At 32.9% G+C, this 17,208-nt stretch overlaps 1 protein-coding gene across 1 annotated transcript; it reads right to left on the reverse strand.

Moving 5' to 3' along the window:
* Positions 1-373: 373 nt before the first annotated feature.
* On the reverse strand, positions 374-16,708 carry LOC106469456 (photoreceptor-specific nuclear receptor-like). The gene is made up of 4 exons (XM_013929952.2): positions 16,507-16,708; positions 3,254-3,688; positions 1,125-1,280; positions 374-775 (listed from the first exon to the last, which is right to left on the reverse strand). Exons 1-4 carry the CDS (start codon positions 16,706-16,708, stop codon positions 534-536), a joined length of 1,035 nt encoding a protein of 344 aa, XP_013785406.1. The 3' UTR covers positions 374-533.
* Between the last annotated feature and the right edge of the window lie 500 nt (positions 16,709-17,208).

The raw sequence follows: 17,208 nt of genomic DNA on the forward strand, positions 1-17,208 counted from the left end.
TAGAATTATAAGATGGAGACTCCAATCCAGAAGATATATATCTTTTTTAAAGTCACATAACATTAAAGCCAGATATTTTCTAATCTCTATACAACAATTTTTTATCTTTAAACAACAGTATGCTAAATTATTTGTGTTCTCAAGGTAAGGTTCAGGCGGAGAGTTTTGTTTCTCATTAATATATTCCCAGTTTTTATTTTAGGTAAAAAACAAAGAAAAAAAAAACTGTCGCGTTGGGTATCTGGAAGGAAACGTAGCTGTTGAATAATTCAGTATTTTTTCCACTCTAATTCTAAAACTACGCTTATTACTCCCACATTAGAACACTAGTAGCGTGAATTGTGGTGTTCACGAACATATACGGTATTATCTCAAAACTAACATGTACAGTAACAATAAAAACGAAAATTTAAGTATTAAGTATGGATTTTTTTTAGGATTTATTGATCAGTAATCAGCTAAAATTTCCAATCCTTATGTGCTCAGAATGTGTTTTAGTTTCCTTGATTCTAAACGAAATCTTGATGTGATATCTATGTAGCATGGAACATGTCACAAAGCAATCTTTCAATTGGAATATTTCCGATGGTTTTTCGGAAGAAAGCTTCCTCAATTGCATGGCTACTTATACGTCTGACTACAGATAATACAAGCAACAACTTCCCGAAACGAACTTTAGATGGTGGCTGTTTCGTTAAAACGTATTCATGTAACATCAGTTGAGTCTGGTCCTGCAGCAATTCTACTTGGAGAGGATCACGCAAGCCATGGACTTCTGTCAGAAGGAATAAGAACATTTACGAGTTTTAGAAATTAACAGGAACAGGAAGCTAAATTCATTTAAAACGATTTCTTAATACTGTGACAAACTTTTGCGAATTATAATTTTTTTATTCATAATTTGTGTGATTGATTAGTTTAAAAGTAAAAAGAAATTCTGTACGAAAATCACAGACACTATGTTTCAATATTTCTGATAACTCATACAGAAGTTTAAACCAAATGTATATTTTCATTTTTTGTTGAAACTGAAATAAAAGTATGAGAAGCATTAGAACTAGGGTAATATATTTGGTATCTTAAACTTTAACGGTTCACTGCTATATATGAAAAAAAGTAAATACCTGGCTTAAATAACAGTATGGTTTTTAGATATGCGTATTCAGTGCTATTAACTTGAAGCGAAGTTAGCTGTGACATCACATCTTTCATGAGCTGAAGCTGGTTGACGACAACAACACGTTTCTCAGGACTTAACGTAGCACTCATAGATAACACCCCTGAAAAAACTAAAGATTTTTAGTTTTACACAGACACATACATACTCACACACACAAGTATATATATATATATATACATATTAAATTTTAATGCTTTTCGAGAAAAAGGCAACGCAATATTGATGCTTATACAAGTAATTTTATAAACGTTATCTCATTTGCGCTTTGAAAGTGAAGATGACTGACTAATTCTTCCATTTTGGAATGAAAAAAGAAAGAATTGTTAGGTTATTTTGATGAAAAAGAAATGTCCTGCATAGAGGTAGGAACTAGAGAGATTGCGTTAGGGATGGTGGTGCTAAAGTAGGGCGGCTAAAGCTCGACCGCCGAATGCGATTCCCTAAATTCTTAGAGGTCAAGTGCAATAGAATAATGAGACAGTATTTTAGATAGATTGCTCGTTTTATTAACTTAAAAAGGTGCTCTTTGAAGCCTTGAGGTTTTTAGCCTTTCCATAAATGCACGTATGAGTGAAATAAATATTTAAAGCTATCTGATCATCTTTGTTTTTAAATTTGAAAACTAGAAACCCACTTTTCAGAAAATATAAGTTTGAAGATGGCTTGAATTGGTATTGAAGAAAACTATATTATAAAAGGACAACATTTCGACAAGAATATGTCATCATTAGGTACAAGTAATTTAGGGAGACACAGAAATATATATACAGTATGGAACAAAAAGGTCAAATGACCGGGGATTGCTTAGTAAATATATATTGGTATCCCGGAGTGTTGGTTTAGGGTTGACTGTTTTGTTCAATTAAGATAGCTTCCTTTATTTTGCGTTTATTGATGTTTAATTCTTTGTTTAAAATTACAATGTTTGTATAGAAATACTGTGTTTTTGAGTTGCAATGGTGGTAAACATGAGAGTTTTTTAAAATTATGTTCGGGGATTCTGGTTTCTAATTTTCTTCAGGGGAAACTTGTCAAAAGACATAAAATTCCCGTTGACTTCAAATTCACTCAAAAACCTAGCCCTAAACTAAAATCATTACTAATTAAAAAATTACATAGAATCACACAATACTAACGTCATTTATATAATACCGTGCGATAACTGTCCAGAATTCTACATTGGAAATCAAACTCAACTCACAAACAAAATTGACACCAATACAACAAACAACAACACAAATTACACTGCAGTTTACCATTCATCCTTGAAATCAGTTCAAAAATAATCAACACTTGGAGAAAACTTGCCATTAAACATAAACTTCCTGTTGACTTCAAATTCACTCAAAAACCCCGTGGTGGGCAGAGCACAGATAGCCCTGTGTGTAGCTTTGTGCTTAACTGCAAACAAACAAACAATGCATAGAATCACACAATACCAACGTCATTTATAAAATAATGTTATTTAACTGTCTAGAATTCTACATCGGAGAAACCGGAAAAAGATTGGAAACCAGATTCACCGAACATAATAAAAAACACTCCCATGTTTACCACCATTGCAACTAAAAAAAACATGATATATATATCTATACAAAACACTGTAATTTTAAACAAAAACCAAACATCAACAATTGCAAAATAAAGGAAGGTATCTTAATTGAACAAAACAGTCTACCCTAAACCAACACTCCGGGATACCAAGATACCTTTACTAAGCAACCTCCGGTCATTTGACCTTTTTTTTATTCCATACTGTATATATATATATTCACGTGTCTCTCTAAACTATTTGTACCTGAAGATGACATAATCTTGTCGAAACGTTGTACATTTATAATAAAGTTTTCTTCATTACTCATTCAAGCCGTCTCCAAGCTTTTATTGTCTGATTATTTTGTATTGTAACAACTCGAAATAAATGAAATGATTGGTTGGTGCTTATGTTGTGAAAATCAGTTGAGTATATCAGACCAACATCTTCACATAGGGAATATGTTAATTTTTAATTTATATCAGAACTCTTATAAAAATATGCAATTACTTTAAATTTGTTGTCGTTTTTTACTTTACCTTCGTGCAGGGGAAATCCCCACTGAGCAGCACTCAGGACAAAGACGTCACTCCACGAGTCTTCCAACAGGATGGCTTGGTCTCGAAAATGGAGTTGTAGGAAAGACGAGATTCCACGAATCCACTTAACCGAAAAAAAAAGCAGTTTTGCAGCTGATTCGTAGACTCTGTCGATATGTGCTGGGAAAAGTGGTTGGAAAGATGATGAGGCCCGGTTACCACTAACACCACTATAAGAGTAGGCAAACGAACCCAAAATGGGAATATACGTTGGATTTGTAATACTAAGTAGAGGAGACATTTTTGAATTGGGGGAATTAAGATTTAGTCCCATGATACCGGAATGTTGAGATTCTGGAACATTCTTATGCTTTCTAGTATTGGTGTTAGTAGAATCGCTTAATCCTCGTATTGAGCCAGCCGACATCTTGACAGCTAGTGCAAAGTAATGTCAGTTGAATTATTAACAATAGAAATATGCTAAGAGTATTTTCTTGCAATTTACATTTATAGCAACAACTTAAACCTCTTCAATGTAAACTAACCTCAAAAGTTAATCATTTTCATTAGAATTGTGCGTAAGTTGTATAATTTAAAATTATATTACTTATGTGGGAATGAAACATTTTCAAAGAAAATAAACTTCGTGTAAGAAACATATTTAATTGGAAATGATTTTATCATATACCTTTTAATAATTCTAATAAGGATTTGAACGCTCTAGTTTGAAATTCGTAATAGATTCATAACAAACACATGCGGTTAAGTATGATATTTTGTATCCATTAGATAAACTCTATAGAGCTTTTTTGCTTTAGTACATTCATGATTTACACTTATGGATGAATTTATCTTCCAGGTTTTATTTGTTTTTGTATGTTAACTTGTATACAAACATTTTTATTTAGAAAGAAAAAATAAATAAAATAACTACATATAAATTTAAAATGCATAAAAACCTGTATGAGAGCATACTGAACCAACTTAGAATATTCATAAATTACAAACAGCTAAAAGTCTTGAAATTTATGAATTACTGTTTCACTTTAAATATTACTGAAGTGCTCCTTGATAGTCTAAGATATACACAAAATAAATAATTTGTATGTCTTAATATTTAAAGCTATCAAGGTCTTATATTAAAATGATTAAAACATTAAAAACACTGAAAATGCAAAATGAAAATTATACAAAGAGGCGCATTTCAATATATGTCTACATGTAATTTGTTCAACAAGATTGTTTCACTTACTTCATCTAAACTCCGATTGATTAATTCTGGTTTAACTTCGTTAAGTTCTTCCAGTGACATAATGAGCAACTTAACGACTAACTATTTTCGATTATTCTACGACTGGAGGATGAAATAGTTTGTTCAATTTTGTTAAGTTTACTAATAGTCCTTGTACGTATTCATTGGTATAGCTGCTTTCCAAATTTAATGTGTTAAAATGGAGGGCAGTTTACTAAAGGTCTATCATTATCCTTTCTGCCAATGCACATGGAACGTCATCGATTGTTGTTTTTGATGCGAGACAAGGCGTGAAGTTCACACAAATGTCCATTGTTCTCATTTTGGTATCCAATCCATATCGTTAACACAAAAGCTTCTTGTCATGAAGCTATTATACGTGCAGTAACTAAGGTTCTTTGTATTTGTCGATGATCGTCAAAAAAATGCTGGTTGTTGTGGTATGATACTAGACTTCGTTGTGGCTTTTCCCTGCATTATGAACAAGCGTAATTTTAATAAGCCTTTCACGAAGTACATGAAAACTTACTTTATTAAAATGACAGGTATTATTAAGTTTACCACCTGAGTTTCCCTGTTCTGAGCTTGTGGCGTGAATATTAAATTAATTATAAGTGTACCACGAATTTCAAATGCATACAGATATAACAGATACCGAGAAAGCTGAAAATTTACTTCCATGCAGAACGCTATGGCAGTCAAATTGGAGGGTTCGTCAGTTTAACATTACTATACAATGCTAAGTTTTGAGTATAATATTGATTTTATTGAAATTACACACTAAAACTGAAGACCTTTTGGTGCAATAGAAAAAATGATTCCAAAGTGAATTTACACGACTTTACAAATATTTGACAGTTCGAGCATATACAATCTGCATCTTTTGTGATTATTAGAATAATACAACCTGAAATCTAAGTCGATGCTCACAGTATTTCTAATATAGGATGTAAGACAAAGCAAAGCCGGTCAATTTATTTGAGGTCTGAATGTTTTCCATTTGTTCTAGTCAAGTCATTCTGCATTTTTATCTGATTATCAAGTAATAATGCAAAATGCTGTATCGTTTTTTTTCGTGCAAACAGTGCCACTTTCCCCATTTGCAATAGTGCTAATGCCGTTCTAGTGCATATCATTACCATCAAAACTATTGTTACCAGTACCATTTTCTCCAGGATTTGTCTATCACTAATGCATGAAGCAGAGGACCAAAATATATTTCTTTATTTTGTTCCTCAGACTTATAATAGTTATACTTGTAAGGCCACTCAGTATTCGATGGACTGAAAATTGTGCTACATGTTTTGACATAAAAAGAGTCAACATGAATAATTTTTTTATCCCTATAAACGCAATAAAAATGCGATTCCTACTATTCAAAATACCACTGAGGAAACTTCTGTAGAATTTGAGCGTAGGTTTATGAAATATTAAATAAACTTATCATGACTTGCAAAATCCACTAAAGATAAAATGTACATTAAGCGAGAGATGCCTTTTGGAGTACATTTAGATGAATCGCTACAGAAATACATATACAACTTCTTTAAAATAATTTGAAAATTGTCTATTTTAATTTTAAAAAATGATAATATATACGGTGGTATTCAGTGAGCAGCTGTTATTATAATAAGGAGAATGTATAAAATAACTTTAAACGCCGTTGATGAGACATGGAACTGCATTGTGATATCCTCAGAACAAAGCATATGAAACAATAACTTTGTATTGGATATGACAATCCAAGAGCTAAATTATTTTTACCATTTTCCATGATGTATAGCAGAAACAGCTGGTATGGTATTAAAAGCTTTAATTAAAATAAAGTACAAGAACAACGTTTGAAACTGACCGTTACTGGGCACATGTGTTGGGGACGAGAGTGTGAACGTGTTCGTGATTGTAGGGGGCGCAGCAGTCAGATGATTAATTAATATAGGTCTAAAGGTGTTCCTTTATGTTGGTTCAATTATGGTTAGAGATCCTGTATAAGTAGAGCTTTTTTAATTTTGCGTTTGTTTGTCTTTGTTTCTCTACTTAATATGTTGGTGTTTTCTATGGTTATGTTGTGTTTATTTGATTTGCAGTGCTCAAAAACTTGGAAGGTGTTTTGTGTTCATTTAATCTGGTTTCCATTTTCAGCTTGTTTCTGTGAGGCCCGGCATGGCCAGGTGGTTAGGGCACTCGACTCGCAATCTGTGGGTCGCGGGTTAAAATCCCCGTCACACCAAACATCCTCGCCCTTTCAGCCGTGGTGGCGTTATAATGCGACGGTCAATCCCACTATTCGTTAGTAAAAGAGTAGTCCAAGAGTTGGCGGTGGGTGGTGATGACTAGCTGCCTTCCCTCTAGTCTTACACTACCAAATTAAGGACGGCTAGCGCAGATAGCCCTCATGTAGCTTTGAGCAAAATCCATAACAAACAAACAATTGTTTCTCCGATATAGAAGTCGTGGCAGTTGTTGCATTGTATTATATAAATATTGTTTTAATTAAAGTTTTTATTACCCATACCAGCCGTCTTTGCTATACATTTTTACTTAAAGTGGATTTCTCGTCATCATGCATTTTCCATGATATCAATAATTTGATTAACTGAGAAGGCTGTTAAAAATATGAGAGTAATATGCTACATTAATTAATGCACATAATTAACATAACGAATACATGTTTCAGCCGCTACAGCCACCACTGTTAACTTTCTCTCCTAGTAACCACCTCAAGCCCTCTTGGTGTAGAAACAACTTTGTCAAGGACGAGTTGTTCCACATTTCTTGAGATTCCACAAGGGTTTGCTAGGAAGCCCTTCACATTATATTTTGATATATATATGCTTTCCCATGTAGGCATTGGTGATCATCCACATAAACAGCCATGTTCTTATGATATCTATGCTTTCGAGTTCTGAACTTTGCCCTATTTTAGTTTTATTTGGACAGAATCTGTGGCACAAATCAGTCGTGAACATGTATCAATCCCTGAATTTTCCTTGCTCAAATGCTTTATAGTATTAAACAATGGAACATCCAAACTCAGCATTATACAATGCACCACCTATACTGTACCAACAACTCCAGAGTATTGCTTGCGCAAAATGGTTTAAGAAATGGTTCATGTTCTTCTTGGCACTATCTCTGAATGCTGTTTGAATAAGTTACTTTAACCCTATCATTTGTCGAATGCACGCCTGCATATTAAATTTGAAAATGCAAGTAAAAATGTATCATTCTAATTCTATTTAAAAAAGTTTGTATTAAACAAATGTTTCAGAATTGGTATTTTAGCATTGTACAATACCTACTTATCATTCTTTACAAAGAAAAATTACTGTTAACTAATATTTAATTGACAGTTATTTGATATTCTATATGTTAGCTGTTAATCTACTGCCAATTTCAAGGAATGTCCTGAAAAGGACAGTATGCAGTGGTACACCAAAAATTAGCAGAAAGGTATAGTTTGGTTTGAATTTCGCGCAAAGCTACACCAGGGCTATCTGTGCGCCCTCCAGTGGAACAGCAATATGTCTGCAGATTTACAACACTAGAAACCGGGTTTCGATACCCATGGCGGGCAGAGCACAGATAGCCCTTTGTGTAGCTTTGTGCTTATCTACAAACAAAGAAAAAAGGAAACAAAGTTTATCTGCACTAGCCGTCCCTAATTTAACAGTGATAGACTAGAGGGAAGGCAGTTAGTCAACACCACCCACTGCCAACCCTTGGGCTACTCTTTTACCAACGAATAGGGAGGATTGACTGTAACATTATAACGCCACCACTGCTGAAAAGGCTAGCATGTTCGGTGTGACGGGGATTCGAACCCGCGATCCGCAGATTGCGAGTCGAACATGCCCGAAGCAGGAAGGAAATTACAGACACATAAACATATTCCTCTATGTCAACGGTCTCTTTGAAAACATATAAAGGATATGGAAACAACATAAAGCCAGAACAGTGAACAAAACTACAACACAGTACAAATATCGCACACCAATGTATTTAAAGACGTGATGGAGAGCATACACACCAATTACAGCATCTCTTGTGAATGTTAGTTCTATATATTGGAAAAATAAAAATACCAACAAAAGATAGAATTCAGGAGCACAACAAAACTGTACTAGTAGCCTATCTGCAATATCCCATCATGCCACAGACGAAAATCATCAAATAAAATGAAATAACACTAAAATAATGGGATATGAACCACCAAGAGAAAAATAAAAAAAAGAGAAATTTTCTATATCCAACTAACTTGTCAGTTAGTCAGTCAGTCAACTCAATATAGAAGTCAGCAAAATCTGGATATTCCTCTTGAAATTATCCAAACAGCTAGTTGATTCAAGTTCCAATAGGGTGATAGCCCAGCGGTCAGCAGACTTGCCTTTCTAACACGAAGATTCAGGATCAAATCTTGGCCCCTGTAATCATATACAGGACTTTTCAAAGATGCTTGAAGATGGAAGCACGTAAGTAAGCAAAATGAAAGATATAAACTAATTGGTAATTAGTAGTTAGTAATGGGCAAATTAGAGATTAGGCTTAGACGATTGTATTAGCTACTAACCGGGATAACTAGATAACCTGTCTTTATGTTGCTCCAACTAGATTGTGGTGGAGAATATGGATGCCAACATTCAGCATCCTGGCTGTCATGCAGCCGAAATGTCAACAATCCAAAGGCACTAGGCCTTCGTGGTATCTGGAATATCCAGTAATAAAGAAGACGTAGCTGTTAATTTTGATTGGCATTGGCAAAATAACGTGGAGGTTATTTGAACGTCATCTAGTTGCTCTGCTACATCACTACCCTCTGCGCAATCAACCTTTTACCTGACCGTATAAGATTCTCTGTTGTTCCTGTAACTACCTTTCTCCACCATAAATCTTCTGTTGTCTTAGAAATGACCTTTTAATTTCAACGAAAGACAGACTTGAATGGTATAAAATGAGTGAACACTAAAAATATAGATATTCAACTGTTTTAGCTAATCCTTTTATAAAAAACAAGTCCTTAGTCAAAGCAGCAAAACTGTAATTTAATAGCTTTGTTTCTGTTTTGATAAATTTTTACGAATAGTATAACCAAGACAATGTCGACCAAAAGAAAATAGAATGGACACAGTTTTTTTTTATTAAACAAAACAAAACATTTAGTTTCAACTTAAACAAAGAAAATGAAGCGTGAAATATCATGTATTTCTGTTCAATTTCCTGCTTACTTCTGTAGATACAGAAAAAGTGCTCATAATGCAAATCATAATCTGGAGACATGTATTAGGCAATCAATTACAAAGGCTATCCTGACCATTACTTTGACAATCACAAACCTGATTGTGATCACAAAATGCAGAGCAACACAAGCTATTAGATAAGTTTCACAGAAGGAATAAGGAACACTAGAATTATTTAACATCCCTAATTTTGCATATGACTACTATTTTAGCCAACTGATTCATGGCCATCCGACTAGTTTGTTGGATTACCAGTTCTGATGAATGATGGGAAAAGTTAATAAAGTTAATTCAAGTAAAAATAATTGATAATAATAAATAATTGGTGTTAAAATAAAAATAAAAACTATATTGTGATATTTATCCTTATCTTAATTCTGAATTGTAAATACTCTTGTAAAAGTAATAAAAATTACAGTTCACTAAATTATTCTATTTCATACCATACAATTATGTTCCTCGTATCTGATAATATAAATATTGTCTAAACCACTACTGTGTCTATCGTATCGTAGCTAGCGTGATTAGTCGTGGTATTGCGCAAAAGGACTCGTCGGAAACGGATACAGCAGATATAGTGTGATTGATATATGAATATATATATATTGTTACCCATTATTCTTTGCTTTAACACATAGGTTCTTAGAGTTGACAATACAGATGTCACAAAGACCATAAACTGACCTCCTTCCGTCGGTAATAAACTCAACAATAAGATGAGTACAAGGCAAGGTTTGGGCATATTTTGCAATAAGTACTATGATGTTGTGGTTTTTATACATCTATAGACCAAGACATATTAGTCTGACCAATAAAGGATGATTTTAAGAACAATATTGCTCTTAAATGCATCTACTCACTCTCAGGTCTAATTCTGCAAGCATGACAGTTTGAATTGATAAAAGTAACTTGTAGATAGGTGGAAGATACAACTATACCCAGAAACTTCCAAAAATTATATGTTCGCTATTTCTTTAAAAGTGCGTCAAGCTAACTATAACTTCACCTGAATTAGCTCGTTATTATAATTGTAAATTCATTGCATATTTTACATATATTTGCTTGTAAATAGTATGAATTTATTTGACGAATCTATTATTGTATACACTTAAAGGAACATAAGCAAATATATATATTCTAACTCGCACTCCCACAAGCATTAAGCTCTGTCGTACACTTCCATTATAAGCATTCACTTGAGTTTGGCAAAAGCAAAATAAGAGAGATTTAGGACTAGAGATGACTTTTCCTGAGGTCTTTAGACAGAATAAAGATACATATATAACCAATGGTTGAAACTACTCTCACCTAAAGTTATTAAACAACATTATATTTGTTTAACAAGTCTCTTAATTGATAAAATTCTGTTATTGGAAGTTATGTTTTCCAAAATAACATTAGGGAATGTGACTCATCTCTGTCACGAACTTGAGAAAAATAATAAAATCAAGCTTAAATTGAGAAACCAGTTAACCGTTTTGTTACAATTCAAAAAAAGCCTCATTGATCGGTAAAGGATAGATAGCATATTGCAATTAAATTGGGTACAGAAACTTACTATCCAATACACTCCTTAAACAAATACAGTTCTTAATTACTTTCGAATAACATCACAATAACTCAATATCAGTTATAATTGCTTGAATTTATTATTTTCATTGATAAAAATATCTGTATATACCACTTTATTTAAAAATACTTCTAAACACGAGTCTGAGTAATTATCTTTCAATAAATGAGGATTAAAATCTAATCATATTTTTAATTCGGACCATTAAATCGAATATGAACAATAATTAATCGAAGTTCTTTAATGTTAATAGCTATTTTCACTGAAAACAAAAAATATAACTATTTGTAAGAACCCTTGATAGGTGACGATAGGAAACGATGCATTAAGGGTGTTTAGAAGTCTGCAAACGGGTAGTTAATATACTTTCATTATAATTAGTATTTTATTTATTTCTTAATACGTTAAGAAGCGTCCTTTCAGCGTTTATTGAAATCGTAAACTGTCTAAATTTGTTATTAATATGGTAATATGAATTATGTATTAATATTTAAACTATGAATTACTGTATGTTCGAATACACCAATTTGTTGTGAACAAAATTAGACCTTCAAATTGGTTGTGCCGCTAATGAAGAACAGTACGCACAATATTATAAAACAAAACAATCACTTACTGAATATTTTGTAGAAACATGTATGTTTTCTCTATGGTGAATTAGCGGTAAATTTTATGGTTTATAATGTTAAAATTCTGAGTTCGATTCCTACAACGAGCACAACACAGATAGTGTATTGCGCAACTTTGCGATCTGACAAACTAACTTTATTATTGTTATTGTGATATTAGTTTGCGAACTGTTCAAATAACATAATTAGGTTCAATTTCATCTACCTAATTTTGTATTATAAACTAAAAAGTGAAACAGATATTTGCGTAATTTAATGCAACTCAGAAAATATAAACACTGTTAATAAGAAATGTGTATCATTACTATATTCAATATAAGGTAAATAGTTATGAAATACGATACGTTATGATACTGCAGTTGTCATGAGTTAAATGAAGGGACCGTTTTTATCCAAATAAGTAAAATGGCCCCCCAACCACTAGAAGTGCATTTTTTCCATATATATATATGTATATATATATATAAAGTCTATGTGTAATCTATGTTTTAATTAGAAATGACATTTATAATAAAAAGTGTTCATTAGAGAAAAAAATATTTTGAATTTCCATGACATTCATCTTAATTGATGAAAACCGCTATCAAAGTTGAGGTAACAGTCTAACTCCACTTCCTTTATCTATAAGGTGTTCCTGAAGCTTTACCATAAATCTATATCGATGTAAGAATAAGGTAAAACATATGTATACTACGTAAAATTATGAATTAACCTGGATATATTTTGCCAGTTCAGTAAGTATTATCATACGATATACTAAAAAATTCTTAATATTTCTTGATCTATTATGTTACTTCCATGAAATCCATTCCTTGCTATAGAGAATTTATTTTGTTTTTATTAATTTACGATGATATTCACACTGGTAGACTATAAGGAACTTATATTTTATTTTTGCCTAAATCTAACTAGATGAGTAACCTGTTTTAAAGATCTAAAGATGTGGTGAGGCCGAATGTGGCCTAATTGATAGCATGTCGGGCTGCGTATAAGAGGGTCCAGGGTTCGAGAAGTAATGCTGCTGAACACGTTCGCCCTTTCAGCTGTGGTTACATTGTGAAAGTGACAGTCAATCCTTTTATTCGGTTCAAATAGCTAGATAAAGAGACCTTGTGGTGTCAGATTCTGCTGGCTAGGTGCATTCCCTATGGTCAGTAATTCAAAATTATGACTTAACTATTTAGCGCTTGTGCGCATAAGGTGCCGTTCACCTTGAAATTTTCAATTTCAAAACTGGTGAAATACAAGCATAAATGAAACATTAAACATTTCAACACTTTGCTCTTAACAGTTTCATTACAGATTCATTTTAATAAAGTACAGCTATACTTTGACGGATCTTAAATTTGACTGTTTGTTGATGCCAAGAAGTTTTAAGCCCAACACCATAACTCATTATGACGACTGAGGTAAAATATCTAGTTTTTGTTTAAACATTTTTAACTAAGCCCAACTGAATGATAGTGGCCCTAGAAACATAAATCGTATTTGGCTGATTTTATTCACTAAAAACCTAAAAATAAAAAGACTGCTTAGTGATCTTTCACTAAACCGTAATAAATACCCGAGCGAGATCAGTCGTACTTGGCTGAGTTTATTTATCACTCACACACTTGATCTTGTATACAGACACAAAAAATATGTTAAATAAACCGCACAAAAGATGCAAAACAAAGTTTACGAAAGAAAAATAAAACACTAGACACAATTGTAATAAATTGTAGGAAAACTTTAATTTGATGCAACCTTTCGGGCCTAAACCTTTCTTAAGTTCAATAAGATGGGTTTAGGCCCAAAACGTTGTGTCAAGTTAAAGTTTTCCTAGATTATATTACTATTGTCTCTAGTGTTTTTTCCACTTTAAACTCGGCCTTAACCTTGTCCTAGGTGACATAATATACTTTACATTAAACCCTTGTGTCTTTGGTCTTTATACTTGTTTATAAACCCCGTATACCTAGCTACAGATCATACCTGAAGAAGACAGAACAAAATTATACTTCGTTGCTTGCCAATTTATTTTAAATGAGTGAATTTTTTTAGAGAACCATTGAAAAAGTAATGCTCATTGCATTATTGCAGAGCTTTAAAATAAAGAGCTCTACCGTTAGTTACTTTTGGATAGATTACACATTAATTTACTTCAAGTACATTAACTTTGTTAGATTTCGCGCACAGTTATACGTCCCTTATTTTGAAATGACAGACTAGAAGGAACATTAACCTAAACAGTTCTGTTTAATTACCATAGTTTAGCTCTACCGTTAGTTACTTTTGGATAGATTACACATTAATTTACCTCAAGTACATTAACTTTGTCTGTTAGATTTCGCGCACAGTTATACGTCCCTTATTTTGAAATGATAGACTAGAAGGAACAATAACCTAAACAGTTCTGTTTAATTATCATAGTTTAGTTACTAATAGCTTTGGCTTCACACTTTATATGACATACATTTTTAACGCGTTTCTATGATCAAAATATTTCTTAATGTTATTTGAAATAAGCAAAGTAATGTTTCAAATTAACCGAGATATTAAATACGCATTTATATAGCAAATATATAGTGTTTTATACTATTAATGAGCATAAATTGATAAAATAATACTTCAATGAAACATATTTTTTCTAATAGTGGTTTTTGCCATGCATAAACAACCTACAGAAAATAAATTTTTATCTTTGCATTTGTGTAACATAATTAAGTTTAAGGTGGAAATGCCGCAAAATAGATCCTGTTTGAGGATATTAAGAGAGATGGACGGAGTATGCGAGAGAACTGTATAATGAGAGTAGTGGAAAGGAGCTAGCCCTAGAAATGGTAGAAACACGCAATAACGGTCCAGCGATTCTCAAAAGTGAGATCCGGGAAGCCAATAGAATTATAAAAAAATGGAAAAATATACGGTATAGACGAGATTCCAATAGCAATTTAAAATAAAATGGATATTTTAGAAACTAAAATTGTTACTCCCTTTATAGAGCAGGAACATTACCAACATATTTTAAAAGAACTGTGTTTTGTGCCAATCTCGAAACTTAGGGCTATTGCGTGTATGGTAACTACAGAAAAACCAGCTTGATAGAACACTCTTAAAAAGTATTTCTAAAATTAGCCCTCAGCGGAAATTAAACATAAGGCTGGAGTGAGCTGTCACTAGACCCAAATCATTTTAGAAGGAGATAGGTATGAGAGAGAGGATCTTTAGCTTCAGGATGTTCAGTGAAAAAGTCGTAGAAATGCAAATAAATCTTTATGTATACTTGATGGACTTTAACTTTGAAAAGGTTAACCAATCAAAAGAGATATCCTGTAGCAGACTGTGGTAAATCAAGCAGAATCGGAATCTGAAGAATTTATACTGGAAATAGAAAGCAGAAGTTCGAATTTACAGATAAATAAGCAGTTTTTCAGTTAAAAGAGGCGGACGACAAGGATTTGTACTGTCTCATTATATAATTTGTGTGCATAGAAGTTGACGAGAAAGATTAACGGAAACAATCTGCAGTAATAGTGTGTTAGTGGTACATAACTTATGAGCAAACCAAAGCTAGAGATACAAAGTTATTTGACAATATTGTTGAGTGGGAGAAACCATGGACTTAGAATAAATGTCATTCAAGCTGTGAGGAAGATCTAAGAATATACATCAAAGTAGAAGGTAAAGCATTGGGACAAATAGATGAGTTTGCTTACTCCGGGACGAATATCAGTAGCAATAACAAATGTGAAAAGATAAAGCGAACTATAGGAATGGCAAAAACAGCATTACTTCATCTGACATATGGTCAGTTCTGTGAGTGGAAAGTGGACTGTATCTGGTGAAACAAAAATACTTTTGGAAGAATTTAAAACAGGGTGTCAAAACGAATGATGGAGATAAGCTACATAGAAACCAAAATTGATGAGAAAATATTAGAATGTGCAAAGACAAAAAAAAAAAAAAAAAATCTGCTGAACATATGTAGGAAACGGAAGATGCGCTAATTTGGAGATATAAGTATGTCTTAGGGAAAAATGGCAGAAATTCTGAAGGGTAATACTGAAGGAGAAGAGCAAGAAGCAGGCAAACAATCGTATGACTCGATGATATTAGAAAATGGTTTAGAGGTGAGAAACCTGAATTAGGAAAGTTGGTGCAGACAACGAAGAATAGAGAGCAATGGCGAATTATAGTCATCATTCCTCATATTGGTGAAGACGCCATGACTGATTGATAGTAATAGATGAGAGCATTGTATATACTTATTTGGGTATCTGCTACACGTATTATGTTAAGTTGACTACTACTGAGTTTAACTGAAGGATAATAGTATCAATTTATCTTACTTGATCAAAGCATAATTTAGCAATTGTTTGTAACGATAATGCATACAATATTAAAAGGTAGTATCATATACGTAGGACTTAGCTCGCAGAATAGACAATATATTTCTAATTTTCCAGTATGTTTAATTTGTTAACTGCCATTTAATTGTTTTCAGTCTCCAAGAATCTTGTCAAACAAATGCCCCCGGGTTGACCCTTTTGTATAATGCGAAGAGTTTTTAAGCAATACCTTACCTGTTACAGATCCTGAAGATGGAGTCTTTTCCGTTTGAGTGTACATAAAAGAGCTTGCTGTTTCTTCTCGGTTTGGGTACGAGTTAATATCACTATTTTCAAAGGATAAAAATGACGTCGAAGGAAAATCGTGAACTTCACCAACCTTAATTTCTCCAGAGGGTGCATAATATGATCCCAATGTTGTTAAGTTGGCCGCCATTTGTGTTCTATGATAAGTGATTGTGTTAGCAGTGGGTGAAAAGTATGAAACGGAGTCTCCTGAGTTACAGAGTGCATGATGTTTCCGTGGTTGAGACCGCGGTGCTCTTTCATGTTGGACCGCTATAAAAAAAAAAAGAAGAAAAAGTTTCTTATTTAATTTAAAAAATAAATTAGTAAAATGTTTCACGTGCCATTTTCCTTTTATACTTGTGAGGTCCTGTGAAAAAGGTGACTCATAAACATTTGTTAATAAAGCTTTCTATGTTTATAAAGTTTTCATAAGAGCACGACTACCCTTATGTAATTTTACTGCACTGTGTCCTTCCGGATTTGAGAGAGTAAGCTGCAATTTTTGATGACTTAACACTGTTCTTAAGCTCTGACTGTTTGTTCATGGTATTACTGTAATGAGTTACAGATAATTTTGGGAATTTTTCCAATATTAGATAAACGTTTCACATACTTCAGTTATCATATGGCTTAAAATATACAAAATTA

The sequence above is a fragment of the Limulus polyphemus genome, unplaced genomic scaffold (genome assembly GCF_000517525.1).
Source record: "Limulus polyphemus unplaced genomic scaffold, Limulus_polyphemus-2.1.2 Scaffold3498, whole genome shotgun sequence".
NCBI classification, from domain to species: Eukaryota; Metazoa; Arthropoda; class Merostomata; order Xiphosura; family Limulidae; genus Limulus; species Limulus polyphemus.

Bases quoted from the DNA above. Each gene is read 5' to 3' on its own strand.
- LOC106469456 (XM_013929952.2), bottom strand. From the start codon at position 16,708: ATGGCGGCCAACTTAACAACATTGGGATCATATTATGCACCCTCTGGA. The intron at 3,689-16,506 runs GTAAGGTATTGC...ACTTTGCACTAG, and splicing joins ATCTTCAGGATCTGTAACAG to CTGTCAAGATGTCGGCTGGC. The intron at 776-1,124 runs GTATTTACTTTT...TCCTTCTGACAG, and splicing joins CATACTGTTATTTAAGCCAG to AAGTCCATGGCTTGCGTGAT.